The sequence below is a fragment of the Nanorana parkeri genome, unplaced genomic scaffold (genome assembly GCF_000935625.1).
Source record: "Nanorana parkeri isolate BGI_ZX_2015 unplaced genomic scaffold, ASM93562v1 scaffold239, whole genome shotgun sequence".
Lineage (NCBI taxonomy): Eukaryota > Metazoa > Chordata > Amphibia > Anura > Dicroglossidae > Nanorana > Nanorana parkeri.
In genome coordinates, this window is record NW_017306507.1 from 712,052 (window position 1) to 730,989 (window position 18,938).

The following is an 18,938-nucleotide window of genomic DNA, read 5'->3' on the forward strand; positions in this document are numbered from 1 at the left end:
TAAAAGTACATGTTCCAGCCTTTCTTGTTAAATAATCTCTTTGAGTAATGCTGAATTATCTGCATAATAAGTGACAGTCCATACTAATGTTTTCTATTCACTATCATTTCTTTACAGCCCAACAGCAGCGGGCAAGGCGTTGGGAAGGTGCCTGGCCACTTCACTCAAGTGTTGGCCCCATCGCCCCATCATGGTGCAGTTAGACCTGTGACACTAACCATGACTGACACAAAACCTATCACTACATCCACTGAAGGTGAGGTTAAATTACTAACAAGGAAATGTTACAAGCCATTTACGAAAATGTGACCTTTTAAACAGCACTGACTTCTAAACCTGGAAAAAGATTTCCACTTTGGCAAAACATTCCTTTATTGTCATCTTAATGCAGGGCTCTCTCTTTTGCATACATCATTTTTACCTTGTCTTATGGCCTGTAGCTACTTCCAGTGGGTTTCACTTTTCCTGATATATTGGGGTTGATTTACTAAACTCAAATAAGCTGTAGTTCACTTTGTAAGGGAATCTGCACTTTGCTGGGGGAGTTTCCGTTTACCTTATTGAATGCGGTCAAATTTCACTTTGCCAAGAAAAGCCAATTATGTGCATGGAAACTAAAAAAAAATTATTTTTGCTTGCACATGATTGGATGATGGAAGTCAGCAGAGCTTCACTTCATTCACTAAGCTAAGTAGAACTCTCTGTGCAAAGTGCAAATTCCTTTGCAAACTGAACAGTTTATCTGTCTTTAGTAAATGAACCCCATTGAGTCTTCAGAATAGAGACGAAAAGCAAATGTCTCCCTTAAGACTCTCAATAACCAGTAGCTGAGAAACCAATGGGACATTCTACTAAGTGTTTTAAAGTAACACCTTTAAATGAACATTGTTAATTTAAGTTGTTGTTAAGCCCTAAGCTAATCATTGGCATGACTACAAATTATTGTCTGTTGCAGCAAAATCTGAGCATGATTCTTCTAATCCCACTGAAAAGTGCTAAATTCTATATGCCACCCTAACCATGAGGGTGACTATACCCTTGTTTGTTACAATTGTATAAAGAAATGACTTGTAGGTATGTGCTAAAGAGTGTTAAATAAGTGCTTCTTGCTTTTGGATGTTATCATTGCACACAATTAGACAGACCCTTTTGTATGGGAAAAGTATTTCACTGTGCATACACTGAGGACACCTGTTAGCTGAGTTGGACAGAATAATGCAAGAGGTCCTGGCTTTTGGCAGGCATCTCACCTCCTGTCATTCTCAATGTGACATCTGTCGATCTATGGCCAGCCTAACCTCACATTATTGACAGATCCTGTATAAACATACACATATCATCAGGGGCAGCCAAATGAACCAGATGAATTCAGGAGTTGATCAGCTCAGTGTGGAATGCAAAAGGCAGTTTTAAGGAGCTTGGGAATATGTGCTTACATTGACTACAAGACTAAAAAATAGATTCAATCTGCACTTTTTAGGCGTATTGGCCATCTGGCACCTGTGGGGGGTTTTCAGCTCCACATAACATATCTGTAAATGTAGCTGCATCATGTAGACTGTAGTGAGTTGGAATATTATATTGTGCTTTTAGTAACATGTGCATACTTTTACAACTATTATGTAAGTTGTAATTTGTAATGCTATATTAATATGTTAGTTACGTGTTTCATCCATCCAGTCTCAGATACAATGTACACAATGATATCATATTTATGCAAATTACATATTATATTGTGACTATATCCAATAATGGCAGGGGTAGTTTACACATGTATGCAGCATTCTATCCAGATTCCTAGCACTTCTCTTTGCTTCTTCATAGTCATTTGCACAAAAGTTTACTTTATACTTTTCTTACCATTGCATTAGGTGGTGGCAATAGGATCAGAAAATGCTGCTGGTAGCTCATACCTGGTCAGCCATAGAATAAGGCTGCATGCCTTAGCTGTAGTAGCTCAGACTTTTCCAGCTAAGACTCCAGCTGCAGGTTTTAAGGATTCAATAGAAGTGTGAAGATATTTGCCCACTTTGGCCTGGAATAGTTGGAATGGGACACTGTTGTATATCTGTGGGCCCTCTGATATGACAAGGGGTGATCTATCGCCGCTGATTAAACTCTGAGAAAGACTTGATCATGTGGCTGGGTTTTCCTAACCAATTACTTTATTCACCATGACTTGAACCCAGCACCATAGACCAATATAAGCACACATATGAATGTCTGTTTCATTCTAGAATTTTTTTGATCATCCAGTGTCTATAGATATCTTAATTCCGAGGTAACATTGTTACCAATCCTTCTCCATATATAATATGAATAGGCGAACTTAAATATGAAAGCCATGTTATTTGCCCGGTGTGCAGCCCTAAACAAATACTTAGGGGTCTATTCACAAAGCTGCCGAGGGCAGCCGAGTGAATGACCGATCAGAAGTGAAGTGAGCCGAACACTGTTCGGCTATTAACTTCAGGCTGGTACGGCTGATTTCAGCCGTACATCGGCTTGCTTCAAGATCCACTAATGACTCACTTTACTCACCATCACTGATGTTAATGATCCCAGTTTGTAAATATAGTTTGTTTTAGTGTGTGTGTGTGTTTTAAAGGCTCCTTTTTGAGGTACACGAGCTTAGAAATGCATTCATCATGAACCATGCTGCCCAAAATATGAAAGGGTAAAAAGGAGATTAGCTAATCTCTTCTAATTGATGATTCCTTGAGGATGGAAAATGGTAAAAGGCATGTTAAATGCAAGTATGACAAATGCTTGATTACATGGATTTAATATGATCCTTGTAACATTACTTTGATAATAAAACCCTGTAACTGTGTGAAGAATGCCAATTAAATCAGTATCATGCATTTGTATTTTTTTATCTAATAAAATGTAAAGTCTGATTTAATTTAAAGATTACACTAAAAATTGCAATAGTAGAACAGAAACCTTTATAAAAGTAGGCAACAGAAACATGCATAATAGTAAAATTGCTAAATTATTGAATAATTATTTGATATTTAACTTTTGGATAGATGGAAGCAGGTTGAATCATCAACGACTTCTGATGCCTCACAGGAAATCCAGTAACAATATTTCTGTGTCATTCCCTTTTTATTAAATCCAGTATGTGAGTCAGCATTCTAGTGTACACCCTAAATTGAAATGTCAGCTCTAGGTGGACTGAATCTTTCAACTTTCAATTTTTCAAATACAAAGTCGTGGCAGTGTACAATTTATTGGTTTCTCATTATTTTTGATTTTGGGGTCTAGTTATATTTGCATTGTCTCTTTTCTTCACAGCCTACACAGCCTCTGGCACATCACAAGCCAATCGATATGTGGGACTAAGCCCAAGAGATCCAGCCTTCCTACACCAGCAACAGGTGGGCTTTTTTTATATCAGGTGTAATGATTCTGAGATGCCTGGGATAGTGCCATAGAAGCCTGCATGCTGCCACTCATAGCTTGGATTAAAATAAGATCCCACTGTTCTCTGATCATGACTGGGCACGCCAAATCTCAACACATTTAATTGAAATGTGGCATCATGAAAAAAAGTTTCCCTTAGGAAAACTAACAAGCTTACATGATTGGTTTAATTGTAAGCAAAATTCACACAGAAAGCTTTCATTCTTGATGAATACTTTCTTTTTACAAAACCACACAACAAAGCGTAATTCATAAAATGTGCCCAAAATGCATTAGAAGGAGTAGTAGCTGATTATTAGTTTTATTTATTATTACACATTACACATGTGGGCAAACCTTACAAACAGAGATACTATATGAGGTTATTTCAAACTGGCTGTAACAGCTGTTCATCTTAGGAAATGTTTTTACATACTTGTGTGGCAGGAGGTGAACTGTACTTAAACTATACAACCCATTTTATTTTAAAGGGAACTGCGTGCTCTCTGTTTTCTTTGCTGTTATAAGTTATCTTTCCTTTCCTTGATTTACATTACAAGTTGTGACGGTAAACTTCCAGGATGGTATCACATGGCGGAAGGTCATAAGTGAGCATGCAATTCCACTAAATGATGTGTTTCAGTAGAGAAAGGAATAGCTTTAAAGCGTTTCTGAAATGAAACAGCTACACACTGCAGATATAAAATGTATTTCCTATTATATTTGGAGTTAGAGAGATCTAAAAGGTTTCTTTTACACAGCCAGATTTAAATGCCAGTTGGAATATGGAAGTTTAAAACTATTTGGTGACTGTATGCAATAATCATTTCAATTGAACCAATAGTTTTTGTACCCAGTAACATAGCCATGGGCACCAATAACCTTTTTTTCCATTCACTCTATGATTGATATCACTTATTTACCAATGCTATGTGTTTTATATAGTCTCGGATATAAATTTTCATGTGGATGCCGGAACAGATGATTTTGGTATATTTACCTATTAAAGGAAAACTCCTGGGCATATTAAATTTTAACCCTTGCATTGGGGCTACCCCAGCACTGCAAGGGTTAAATGCTTGTTTTGTCTAGGAGCTAAAATAACAAAGATATACTCACCCGAACCTCGAGCCTGCCTGGCTGCTAGACCGGTCCCTGTGGCCTCGCCCTCCCTCTGCTCGGGCGATGAAAGAGCTAAAATAACAAAGATATACTCACCCGAACCTTGAGCCTGCCTGGCTGCTGGACCGGTCCCTGTGGCCTCGCTCTCCCTCTGCGTCCTCACATCCATCCAATACAGTGTACTTATGACTCATGGGTTCTTAGAGTGCTGGGGGGGTGAGGCTTCATGGACCGGCCTAACAGCCAGGCAGGCTCAAGGTTAGTATATCTTTTATATTTTAGCTTCCTAGACAAAATGAGCACCTAACCCTTGCAGGGTAAGGGTTGCTCCACTGCAAGAGTTAAAATTTCATACGCCTGGTGTTCTTCTTTATGCATTTTTTTAAACAGTCTTGTAAATAAAAAACAACTTAATGAGATTTCAAGGTTACAACAGTAAGGTACACGTTCTATTCTTCAAAACCTTTTTTCATGTACAACCAGGTTCTAGATTCTAGACCCTGGATGTGCACAGGGCCTCAACTTTAAATTCTTGAGGCTGAACTGCCAACTGATGCTCTAGCATTTCCTTTGAATGACAATTGACAGGAATAATCTTGACTAGAAGTTATGGGCGTCTGTACAACCTGGGCCTAGGATTCAATGGCCTTCACACAAGCACTGGAATTCTGCATTTAGCATTGTTGTTACTAGGGATGCACCGATACCAGTTGCTGGGTATAGAGCATGAGTGCCGATATTGATCTTTCGGTACTCGCCGATACCGATTACCAATACTGGTACTTCAGGTAGCATGGAGACGGCTTCCCGAGGAATCAGGAAGCCGGCCAACCTGTCATTACCTGCGCCTGGCTTCTTGATTGCCCAGGTAGCCGGTTCCATGCTCCTTGGCCTGCTCAATGTTGATTGGCTGATCATCATGGAGCCAGCTTTCCAGCCAATCAGGAAGCTGGGAGGCGGGTCACTACCCGCTGCCCGATTTCCTGATTGGCCTGGAAATCAGCTCCATGCAGTTTGGCCGGCTTAATGCTGATTGGCTAAGAAGCCGGCTTCCCAGCCAATCAGCAATGATCCAGCTTTATGGCCATCAGGAAGCCAGGAGGCGGGTCATCACCCGCTGCCCGACTTTCTCATTGGCCGGGAAGCCGGCTCCGTGTAGTTTGGCTTGCTCGTTGCTGATTGGTTTTCCGGCCAATTAGCATTGAGCCAACCAAACAGCATGGACCTGGCTTCCTGGCCAATCAAGAAGCCAGACCGCAAGTCATTACCCGTGGCCCGGCTTCCTTATTCACTGGGAAGCCGGCTCCATGTTCCCTCGCGGCACTGCCGGTCAGAGGAAATCTCCCTCTGATCGAAAATTCCGGTATCGGAATAAGTATCGGAGCATTTGGGTGAGTATGAGTACTCGCCCAAATACTCAGTATCGGCTACTAGTATCGGTATCAGTGCATCCCTAGTTGTTACCTTAGGTACTTTTTAGGGTAGTCAGTTTAACTTTTTATCAGCGTCTGCCCTGCTCATGAAGCTCTTAATAAAACTAGCTGTATGATGGCCACCTACAGTCTGATACTGTAGTATTGTACTACAATACTGTACTGTATTGACATCTACATACAAAACATTTGTTTAGCTAATTGGACAGTGATAGTTTATAACAATGCTAGGGTTCTTGAGGAGTTGCAGCAACTTGTCATTACACATATTAACCACCATACTATCATTGTAACAAATTATACATTTACATTTTTTAAAACATGAAATAAGGTATTTTAAGCAGTAATGGCCCCTTAACCACTTTGAAGGCACTGCAAAAACCGCTTTCAATCACAGTGCTGTTTTAAAACCCACACTATCTAGAAGTTGGTGCCGCTGCTGAGTAATATGCACGCTATTGACTTCTGATCTTGCTGCAGAACATGCTGTAAAAGTTCCCTGTAGCACAATATAACTAAATTGCTTGGGGATGGCATCTCATCCCATAGTTATGTTAAAGACCAGGAAGAGAGAGGTATCCCCACCTACTTTCTGTTACATAGTTTAGTGTAAACAGGGCCAACATTAGGAGGGGAAGGGAGGTGATGTGCAGGAAGTAGGCGGAGCCTTATATTAGAGAGAAGCCCTGGGAAAAATCAAGGCTATTGGCCAGCATGTGCAAATCCACCTACATCCTCACAAGTGACAGCGTCTTGATCCTCTGATAGCTCTTAGGTAGGTATGAGATATGAGGTCCATATGGGCTGAGTGTATAAAGGTTCATGGTAAGGGTTGGCAGAGCGTATTGGTATTGCATGGTGTGGTGTTCTCTTCAAATGCTGTTCTGTATGTGACATACTCAAGACAGTTCTGTACAATGTGCAGTACATTATTTATACCACTGGGAATTCTGCATTTCACCCTATTCAAGAAGGGGCATGTGTTTTGCTAATTTGGCAAATTTAATGAATACTAGTACACATGTCAAGCACAATATTATTTTCACCCGTGTACATTGTGATGTTATATCAAATTGTAAACAAAGTTTGACTAAGAGCTTTACCTCACCACTACCTTTTGGAAAATCACACTTATACAGTACATGTGCCTAGAAGACAATAGCTCAATGCAATAAACTTAAATGTACATATTATTTGCCGTAGTGCTTATTATTTTCAACAATGTGACTGCTATACTTTTAGCTGCCTTTGCTGAAAATAATGGTGATTATTACAGATAAGGAATGTAATAGCTTAGTTCATTGAGCCTGCTGTTGGTCCTGCTTTAGGATGCATATTTGGAGTTGTGCTAACTACCTAAAAGTAGCTTTGGGAAAAATGATTGGAAATTAGCATTCAACAAAACAGGATGTTGACTCAGCACTCCCACCAAATTTAGAAGAGTCTATACAGCTCACAAATGGCACTTGGTATATAAAGCAGTTGTTGCTGTTGCACAATGTGTACTTCCCTCAAAGTATTGCTGAAGCAAAGCAGCATTTTATTAATCCCTGATAAGTTTTATATCCCCTTTAAGTGATCTGAACTGGCTGACTGCTGGTTTCGTGGTAATTTCTAGCTTGAACAAGAAATCCTGGAACTTTAAAAATTAACCCTTGCAGTGCGGCTACCCCTGCACTGCAAGGGTTAACTGCTTGTCTTGGTCTAGGGGGCAAAAAAACCCACAAATATATACTCACCTGATCCTCGATACCACTTGGCTGCTAGACCTTTCTCCGCAGCCTCTTCTCTTCCAGGCTCCGGCGCTCTAAGGACCCGTGACATCATCACATCTAATGCAGCTTCATTAGATGTGAGGACGCCGAGGGACATTCCACTGCCAGAGCAGAGGGTGAGAGGTGAGTACTCACAGCAGCAGGACTGATTTATCTGGTAAGTATATTCTCTTTATTTTAGGCCCTAGACCAAAACAAGCACCCACGGAGAGGATAGCCGCACTGCACAGGTTAATTTTCCTGGAGTTCTTTAATTTAGTACAGAACAGTTTCTAGCTTCAACATAGTTACAGAGAATACCAAAATATTTCTGTCATCCCATGTGTATGGACATTCTGAGTTATAATCTTCAAGAAGTCTTACTTTTTCCTGAATCATTAATGCAATTGAAACGCTGTATAAGTTTTGCAGTGCTAACTAATATCAGTAGCACCGTAGGTGCTCATTATTTACGACTGAATGATTCTCTTCTGCATGGTAATAGTATACCTCATAAGGGGATACGTCTGGCTAAGTAAACATTTACTGTTACAAATATGAAGCTTTACACTCTGATCTTGACAAGACTTGTTGAATTACTTTAGTTCTATATGTGAATAACATCATTGGTGGAAGGCTCTGTGTTGTTTACATGTCAAGGCTTTATTCACCCAAGCTTTTTTATTTTATGACAATCGACTGCTTTGCAGCTTATGGTTTGATTTGACTTATGTTATAGCAATGCTGACAGGGCTGCCTTCTGTTACCATGAGATGGAGGTTAGACTTCCCAAGGACAGTTGTTGCCAGACTTATGACTAATCTTTTCTGTGAAAAATAGTTCTGTAAACAGATACACATTTAGTTTTATAAACTTCAGGCAGAGGGATGCATATTTCACGAGATTGTTCATTTATCTGTAGATAGAAAATCAGACACCTGAACATTTTGTTTATTCCAGTAGAAAATGGGCTAAAAAGTACAGCTCTTCTTTAGATTGTAATGGCTGTGACCATCTTCACCATTAGTCATTGTAGGCCTGCTCCAAAAGGAAACAAAGAATGAGAGGTGGCCTTTCCCCTGGCATAGTTTGCTTCATGTTTAGCATGTACCACGCTTGGATTGATTTGGGGTGACAGGCTTATTTTTCTGGGAAAAAGTGCAGTTTCCGGATCTTTTAGCAATGGTTTGCAAAAAAAGTATTGCAATGATCTGGAATAACCAAGCCCAGAATTTGGATACGACAGGGCACTGCCACAAAATATGTAGGTATGAGCCCAGTGTGTTACATCTGTGGAAGAAGAACAGTGAACAGTTTGGTACATATGTAGCGATATGTGTGGAAACCAATTACCATCTCGATAATAGTTTAAAGATTGTCTCCAGTGCACAGGCATTCTTTGAGTAGGAGTTCGTAGACAGCCAAATATGTTGTAATGTTTCCTCGCTTAGTGATAGGATGTAACCTTGTTCCTGTTTTTCCACATAAGAGGGAGTTAGGGTAGGATAACTGATCTAGAAGGCTCAGTATAGGGGGGAAATAAGGCCAGAGCTATGCAGGTCCTGACCATTTAGTTGAAAATATGTAAGATTTTCCTTGATAGGGATGGCCTAGAGAGCTTTCTAATGGAGTCAGTGATTTAAAGGTATCAGAATAATTCCATGGCAGGCCACCCGTGGTTTGGAAGTAGTGGGTAAGGCCCAGACAAGAATAGGGGGTAAAGGATTCTGGGGATTTTAAACCAGAAGGAATGTGGGGTTATGTAAGCTGAATAGCAAGTTCGTGAAGAGCAGTCCTACTAAGTGTTTGATGGAGTCCCACAGGCATAATTACAAGAGGGTGAAGAGTTTGGAGAAGGCTGGAGAAGTGAACAATCTAGGCCAAAATAGCTGATTTGGAAACATTCTCCAATTCAGCTCACTTTTCAGTTCAGCTATGTTGCCCTAGATTTTTCACTTCTCCTGCCTTCTCCAAACTCTTCACCCTTTTGTGAATAACCCTGTATGTGTCACAGTGAGTGAGAAATTATTGGGTTTTGCACCTGAGGCCTGTTCTTACATCAAAGCCATGAGATGATATCTATTCTTACAGGGTCAACTTCGATTGACTCTGTGCCTACCCAAAGGGGTTATTCAGATGTTGCATGGTATTTAGTGAGCTGGAAAATCTTGCTGTTTTCTAATTTTTTACAATGTCTTTGAATGTTAAAATATGATTACCTAGTATGGTCCTAGAGTATAACAATTCCAAAAGGAGACTATAATACCTGCTTCATTAGTAGATAATTTAGTGCTAAATGTAATGCATTTCAAGTGTAACAGTAGACTTAATTCACCTTAGAACTTTATGAAAAATGTAAAAACTGCAGAAATAAAGTTGTATTGTCTTTAATGTAAAGATGCATAGAGAGCACACACAATTTGCTTTAATTAGTTTGTCACTATAAAGCTTGCCCTGTGCGGCACGACTAAAGTGAGATTGATTTACTGTATCCTTGCTCTGCTTGGCGAAGATTTCAAAGATTCTTCTCTGATGGTGGCAGGTTCTAAATGCATTTCATTTAAAACATCCCATGATGAATGAAAGTGAGAACCAAGAGGTACATGAAATGCACACAATCAATCATTTTATATTAGCTTAGAGAAATTCTAAATTAAGCAGAGGATGATTTTAGCAATGGTAAAGCCTTTTAGGCAGCCCACAACCCCTTTTAATACACATTGACCCCTCGGAAAGAAATACTATCATAAGTACATTAAAAATGTCATAAGAGATAGGGGGTTGGAGTATATGAAAAAAATGTATGCCTATTAAAATGTAAAAGGTATATAGGGCACATAAAGGAATTGTTTAATTAAAAAAGGAATACATAAAATACACCATACAATAATTTACCCTAAAAAAGTTCTATTTTATTTGAAGTATATGTACTGTTTTATATTAAATAATAGTAGCATTTGTTATACATATTGCTGCAACAATATTTAATAATTGAAAAACAGTATCTGTAAAGGAGAGCAATCAATTGCAACATTTAAAATAACCTGGTTCAGACTAATTTATAGCTGATGGAGAGTAAGAATTATAACCAACTCCCCCACCAGTCTGCCTCTTCGTTCCGTTTGGTAAAAGTTTATATTTAGAATCAAGAAATACACAACTTCTAGTCCTCAACTTCATATACCAGTGCAGCCCAAGCTGTTTTAGTGGCAGTTATAGAAAAATAAAAGACAATCAGATACTTATACACTTGCGTTTTTTAGTATGTGTGTGTATGTACACTGCACAGTCAGTTTTGGCAATGTGTTCTTTTAATTATTGCCACATAAGGATATATTATTTGTAATTAAACACAATCCTGAAGGTTAATTGTTTTTAGTGCAAAAAAAAAACAATACTGCCTTATTTGTTTTATCCTATTGTGTAGCCTGTGCCTGTGCTGTTGGGATATATTCATGTTAGTATTAATAGCTTCATAATCACTTTATTATGGATAACTAGATTTACCTATATTTCAGAGAACTGATCAAACGTCTCTATAATACAGTAAATCTTCAGTTGTTTACAGTTGAAAGGAAACCAGGGTAGGTTTTATATGCTGAAGATAAATATTTTATACTTAAGATACAGTGTAATAACTTAAGAGTTATTCAGTTACAGATTTCACTATCATCTCCACCTGCTGGTGAAATCTGGATTTGCAATGCAAACATTGTAAAATATCACCTTCCTATATAAGATCTTGCAGATCACGAACAGTAGGGTGGAATCCCACAGTTGTATATTAGGGGGCTGTTGGACTTAATGATGCCCCCCCATGTTACTGCATTACATCATGTTACATCATGTTACATCATGTTAATTAAACATATTGCAAATCTGGGCAATAGAAACTGAACATATGATGGAAAAATGCATAATTAGAGATTACCTTCATTAAAAACTGCATATTAATAAAGGCAGTGGATCTACCCATCTCCTGAGCATTTTGTTGATCCTCCAATGTAATGGGTTGTGTCATTAACTCAAACTTTCAAGGCTAGTAAACATTCTCCCGTATCTTCTGCCGCCTGTACCACTGGATATGATGATTTCTGGCCTGCATGAAATCAACTGAGCCAAAGTCTTCTTCATATGTGCCTCACATGCTCCTCTTCCAGGCACTGCAGTTCACAGTGGGAGGGTTTCATCAGTAGAGGCAGTACTGACAATCCAGAAATCAGTGGGCAGGACTAGGTGTGGCCAGGTGCTGATTGACAAGCTACAGGTTTATGATCTAGCAGTGACAGTGCCGTGGCCGCACCTCCTGCATACTTGCTCCCCGAACTACTGCACGCGCGCAGGATATTCTGCACCCTCACCCTGACCTCTGTATCTACTGCTTATGTGTGGGATAGTCTGCTTCCCCAGCTCCCTGGACTCTAAAGCTAATCCACATGTAGGATATTCTGCATTCCCTGCTTCCCTGACTCTGCAGCTACTGCACATATGTGGGATATTTGTTATCTACCACTACCCGGACTCTATATCTACTGCGCATGTGCAGGATATCCCTTATCACCTTCTCCTCAATCTCTATATCCACTGTGTATTCCTGGGATGTTTTGCATCCTTGCTCCCTTGACTGCTGCTGTGCATGCGTAGAAACACGATGCTCGGAGATGACTTAATCATCATCCTGTGCATCTAAGCACACAATAATAATGTAACCAGCTGCCATATTGAGCACAGACGGAGCCCTGATGACACCTTGGAGAAGTTGAAGGCGGTGAACTAATTCTTTTAAAATTTCCCTTTCTAATTTACATAGTTACATAGTATTTGGGGTTGAATAAAGACATATACGTCCATCAAGTCCAACCCATATAGGTGTAATTTTAAATTTTGCTCTACAATAAACATACATTATTTATCTCTAACTCCAACTCAGCTAATGGTTATACTATAGTATTAGTATTATGAATATTCTATATGGATTTCAACCTGAAACTAGGGTTGGAAACAAAGCACTATTTTACTTATTCTTCTTTTCATATAATTACAGAATGCCAATATACAGTAGATATAGTAGCACATAACACAATGGAGGAGGCATTCATGGAAAATTGTAGGAGTGTCAGCTAAAATGTGCAGAACTGAAGATGGATGGCTTACACAGTTAGGCATTTTTCATTCTTATTAAGAACATGGAAAATGTCCTACATGGTTGTTCTTTATGAAAATACTTGCTAACATAATTGGTAATGTTATTTCTCATTGATCCAAAGGTGGTATACCCAAGTCAGCTCATCAGAAAGCAGTTTTAAACAATATTAAATGTAACTGTTAAAAAACAACAAATAGGAGGGCAAACTTTTCTTCCCAGGTGCATCCTTTCATTGCTTATTTGTAGTGAGCACACAGAAACTCTGCCTTACTTCTTATGTTCTTTCATCCTGATGAGTGCAAAACATATTGATTGTTGGAAAAATATTTTTCAATCTGCTTAAGAGGGCAGATGACGGCTATAGAGTGAAGCCCAAACGAGCTATTTTACAGAACTTCTCCACTTACTCAGGAAACAAGCCATCAACACTGGAGAAGCTCTTATTGTGTCTCTGTTTGTAAATGACAGTTTGACGTAAAATCATGACACGTGACTGCCATGTCAGTATGAAAATGGATAAGAGGTCACATTACACATATGTAGGATGGAAAGGAAACACATTTAAAGGAAGTCTGACTACTCAATGGCAATATGCAAACGTTTCATTTGAGGAGATTAGATCACTCAACTGAAACAACAGCGCAAGGCAGGCTTGCATGTGTGCAAAAAATGTGCTTCATAATTGCTGTTAAAATCTATCAGTGTCACCTGTTTAGAATCCAAAGTTTTTTTTATGTCCTTTGGTAAGCAGGGTCTGTGGACCTACTTGTTAAAACAATGGGCTTTCCATTTTTTATGTTATTTTGGAGATAACAAGGCCTGTGCATACAGGAAGTGAGGGCTGAATAAACCAAGATAATGTTGGGACAGATTAAGATGATTTGCCTCTATGCAATACCGTTTAGGGCAGTTTACTTTTTTAGAAATTATACACTGTTGCAGTATATTCATTATCCATGTGTTAGAGCAGTGGTAGTCAACTTAATAAATATAGGGGGTCCCAAGTGCAGCCCCCAGCATGTCTGGAAGCTTGTACAATAGTTTAGTATTAAAAAAAATAGCTTTGCATGTTTTACTGTACATTACCACAATGCACAGTTGCTCTATAGCACACCATATGCTCTGCATTGCAGTGTGCTGCATTAAAAAAAAAAAACACGTGTGGTTTTTAATATGTTAAGCTGTGCTGTCAACCCATGCAAAATGTATGGGCTGCCTTAATTTAACACATGTGCCTTGCAGTGCCATTAATTCCGAATGGCACCCTGATGCACTGTTACATTATTGGACATTCATTTGCACTACAGCACACCACCTGTTGTGCATTGCAGTGTGCTGCATTAAAAAAGACATGTGTGGTTTTTCGTACAGTAAGGTGTGCTTCCAACCCATTCAAAATTAATTAACGCACATTAAGGTGCAGGTAGTAGCACATCACTGTGAAGGAGTCCTTATGCACAAAGCAGTTTTGAATCTATAACCAGTAATTTAGCTCACATTAATTGTATTGAAACTGTGATCCTGTTTTCCAGTTCTTCAGCACTCTATTTCCAAACTCTGCATGGCCCTACACAGGCAGATAATTTCCTGGCAGCCCATAGGACCAGGGCTGTACAAGAGGCTGCCCCACCCCATAGCTGGAAGCTCAGAGCTTGGTTCGGCAGCCTCAGCTGCTTATTACTACTTTGGGACCCCATGCTGGAATGTGACCGGCACTTCAGGATACACTGTGCAGGTTAGGATCGGCAAACTGGCAGGCTTTGTTTATATTTTAACTTGACCAGGTACATGCCTGCGCCAACACAGCAAAATGTAAACACAGGCTGCCAGTGTGCAGGCTGACAATCGATGCAGTTGTGTTTACCGGTTGCCCAACACTAAGCAGGCTGCACATGGAGGGCTGTCGGGGTGCACAAATCCCACAGGCCACATGTTGGGCACCAGGGTGTTGGAGTTTACCTTCAGAGCAGGTTTAACTGCCAGCCAGGAAATATATCCTGTGACAAAAAATGGAGCTTTACCCTATGGCAGCATACTCTTACATAACTGATAGCATTCTAAAGCCTCAGCACAGTTTAAATTAAGAACATAAACACTGCTGCAGGAAAATGTCTTTAGCTTGTCTGCTTCATTTCATAATTTGTAAGATGCACCAGAAAGTTGCAAGCTAAAAAGATGTAGTAAATTATAGACTTAATTGGCTAGAAAATTGTTGTTTTGGAATAATTTCTGAACAGACTGATGTGTGAACCACAGTGATTTATTCAATAGTTTATTTACCAAACAAATATCTCAAAAAGGGTTGTACATCGTCAGCAAAAAAAAGTAGAAAACTCTTTCTTTACAAAAGATTTCTACCAAATAAATATTTCCTAAAATATATTTACCAAACAAATATTTTAAAGGTCTTGAGCACCTTTAAATCAGAAGTAGAAAACCTTTTATTCCTTTAAGGAATAATATAAATAGAATGGGTCCTTGCCCTTCTGTTAGTCAGCTGTTTGGAAACTTGCTATGGAAGGGTCACTCACATTCAGCTATGGAAATCTATTGTTTGTAATGGATTTCTAAGACTGTTACTCTATCTTCTGCGACTAGCTAATTTGAAACCTCAAATTAGAAACTTTTTATTGTTGGCCTAAATTTAAATTTTTGGTTATATGCGGCAAAGTTGTTAAACTACCTAACATTTTCCTAGAATTTTTTGGGTTGGAAGACCTTTACACCTGATATGCCAGCTGTACCTGTTTGTTACAGTTATTACGAGGGAGGCCCATTGTGTCTGTTTAGATTTATTTTATTTTGTGTTACAGAGTGTGAAGCAGGGAGAGTGGGAACATCAACTGATTACTTAAAGTAAAAAAAAAGGCTGCATGTTTTTTTTACCTTTTTGAAGAAGTTTGAAAACCATTAGAGAATGAGGAAATTAAATATTTAAAGAATAAAAAAAGGTTTTTAAGTAAGTCTGGCAACAATAAATAGAAAACGTAAAAAAACAAACAAACACTGAAGGTTTAACCCTTTCTTTGCCAAACCCTCCGGAACGCTTTTAACCTCAGCTGTCCACACCATTTTTGCAATGTTTCCCATTGTTTTGATTTTCTACTGCTGCGTTGCTAGTGTTTCTAAAATACCCCCCAAACCATATGTTTTCTGAACGCACAGGCCCGGTAGAATAAAAAGATGGTGCTTCTAAATTTGTAGGTCGTGTGATAATTGTGCAAATGTTGGCAAATCAATATTAAACAAAAACAAATACACAATTAAATTGATAAAAGCACACTAAAATCAGTATCATTGCACAAAAAAATTTTTCAAACTAAATCTAAAAGATACAACTGTATTGAGTTAATAAATAACAAATATTTGTAAATTTTAAATTGCGCCTTTTAGCAAAGTACCACAACTGAACTATTCAGTGGGTGTGATTTACTAAAGAAGTACTAAATAATAATGATAATGGTTAATAATAGAACAATATATTAATACCGTAAACTCCCAGTTATCCGGCACCCATGGGGATTTGTAGATGCTGGATAACTGTAGTTCAAGGAACAACCGCCCCATTTATCTGCTGGCTAGATTCTGCTATTGGCTATGTCAAATTGCCATAGTCAATAGCAGGCTGGCTTTTGCACACGCCCACTGCCCGTTGTTTACATTCACCTGCCAGCTGAGAAATCTAGCCATTGGCCACAGCAAGATAAGTAACATTGCTAACAAAAATTTTTAGTGTGCACATGTCTACCAACCAACTGGCAAAAAAAATTTGAGGACATACTGTATATCCTTGATTTTTTTTTCTGGTTGCTTGAATTTCAGATAATGGGAAGTTTATCAATTTTTTCTCTTTTTTAAATTGTGTTCATTTTGAATACCCATTCATGTGCAAAGAAATTTGAAGGAGTATAAATTCCCTTTGAAAATAATTAGATGACTGAAGTGAAGCTTCACTGAGCTAAGTAAAAAATCTATTTCTTTAGTAAAGTAAACCCATTATTTATTGCAGACAATTACATCTAAATGTGACCGAAATTAGACCTCTTTTATTATAATCTTGTGTTTTTTAATAGGAAAAGATTAGTGGTGATGTTATTAAACATTTTCCCCATACCACTGAAAAATGAAACCTGGGATTTTACTGATTGCCATTCTCAGACACACCACTTTCTTCCATACCTATACACTCTCTCCATTGATGAGATTAAAGGAGAACTATGAGGTGAGTGCTTTTCACTCACCTCATAGTTCTAGCCGACCTGTGACAATGAGACTGTCACAGGTTGGCTCAGTAGATCGGGAGGTGAGCGAACACATACCGGGTTCGCTCGCCTCTCGATAATGTCAGGGCTCTCTGCCGTGACAGGGGGAGGGGCTGGTTTCCCCTCTCCCCGCTCCGATCTGCCAGCGCTGACTGGTGGAGCGGACGGGGAGGGGGCGGGTACAGCTGGCTCTGCCTCTAGATAGGAAGAGCCAGCTGTCATTCACGCAGCTGTGCAGATCCCGTCATCTACGTCGGGATCCGCTCCGGCTGCGGCGTCTCAGTATACCGCGAGCTGTAGCTTGCGGTATACTGAGCTTAGGGTAACGGGAGGACGCTAGTTTGTGTCCTCCCGTTACCCTAAGGAGAACTATGGTGAAAAACATTGATCACATAGTTCTCCTTTAAAGCCCCACTCTGGTCTACTATAAAATTTACCCATGCAGTTGGCGAGTGCCAATACTAGCCTGCCAGCTAAGTGAAGGCACTTTGAGATCACACGAAGAGAAGGAAGGCTGCAAAAGCGGGGAGTAAGATAAGTATGCACCCTATTCCTAGACAAACAAGCATTTTACCCATGCATTGTGGAGGGACTGCACTGCATGGGTTAATGTAAGTTTTTGACTTTTAGCACCTAACAATCTGACTTACCATTGTCATTTATTCCAATACTATACAGACATACATAAGAACAAAAATGCTCAAACTATTGACTGACAGTTCTGTACAAAACAGTAGAGCCCTAATTGGTGCAGACTTGGTCCACCCCCCTCCCAGTATTTTTGCTGTTTTACAGGGAATTAAAGGATGCTGATATTGGCTCAGTTTCAGGTATCTATGCTAGCTCTGTGAAAAAAATACTTTTAATATTATTTTAAAGGATTACATATCCATATTTAATCTGTCTATAGTTCAGCTTTAAGCATCAGCTTTATGATTGATTGATATATGATTTTGCAAAGGTGATTATACCCCATTAGAACTAAACATTTTCATTAAGGTTATGTATGCCTGTTATTGGTCACTCACAGGTAATCTGCTCTGGGAAGATTTAAAAAAAAAAACAGAAGGTGATACTACCACATTAGGACTGAAAACTCTTCTGTATTGTGAATGCAATAGGACTGCATTTACAAACCTTTCCAATGTCTTTCAGTGATCAGCACATGCTGTGTACACATCACATGGCCTGATCATGTGGTCTCCATGGAAAAGATCAGGACAACTTGATTGAGCCACGTATACATTCTGCTTTGTGAGTGCAACAGTAATCAAGTGATCACGCATGTCCCACTGATGGCATTGCATTCTCATTTAGTTTGCACCTCAGCTCATGGAGCAAAAGGAACAGGACTCTGCTAACATGGATTCTGCCACTAGCCCTAGAAATACAGACATTACACTAAGAAAAGCTCCTATAGGCTCCCATTGTTAAATTTGAAGCTTAAGAAGGCTTTACAACTATGTATAAAAAAATAAGACATTATTATCACACGTGGAACATATTTTGGTATGATTTCCAAGATGTGAAGAACATGAAGTTGTCAGTTCTAATAAATCTGTTATCACACTAGAGCAGCTGGTAAGAAGTCATAGCTGTATAGATTTCAAATATTCCAGCGCATTGGGAAAGTGGACAGTATTAGACTCCATTTTAACATTTATGTTTATTGTTTGAATTTCAGATGGTGGATTATATCCTGCTTCCATATAGCTAGCAGCTGTTTTGTTTGGTCTAAAAAATATGCTGACATTCTTTCCTCTGATGTTGTTGACTTTACACATGTGTTTTGTGTAGATCTTGTTCCCCCTCC

The 18,938-nt window shown here is 39.1% G+C and overlaps 1 protein-coding gene across 5 annotated transcripts in view; it reads left to right on the forward strand.

Annotated features, from left to right (window-relative positions):
* NFIB (nuclear factor I B) overlaps positions 1-18,938 on the forward strand; it is a 194,071-nt gene that overhangs the window by 160,438 nt on the left and 14,695 nt on the right. For 4 of the 5 annotated variants that reach the window (XM_018556487.1, XM_018556490.1, XM_018556492.1 and 1 more), the window contains 2 exons: positions 118-256; positions 3,301-3,383. In XM_018556487.1, coding sequence (XP_018411989.1) covers positions 118-256; positions 3,301-3,383 — 222 coding nt within the window. Of the gene's footprint in view, positions 1-117; positions 284-3,300; positions 3,384-18,938 lie in introns of all 5 variants that reach the window. The other variant, XM_018556489.1, reaches the window with a different exon arrangement.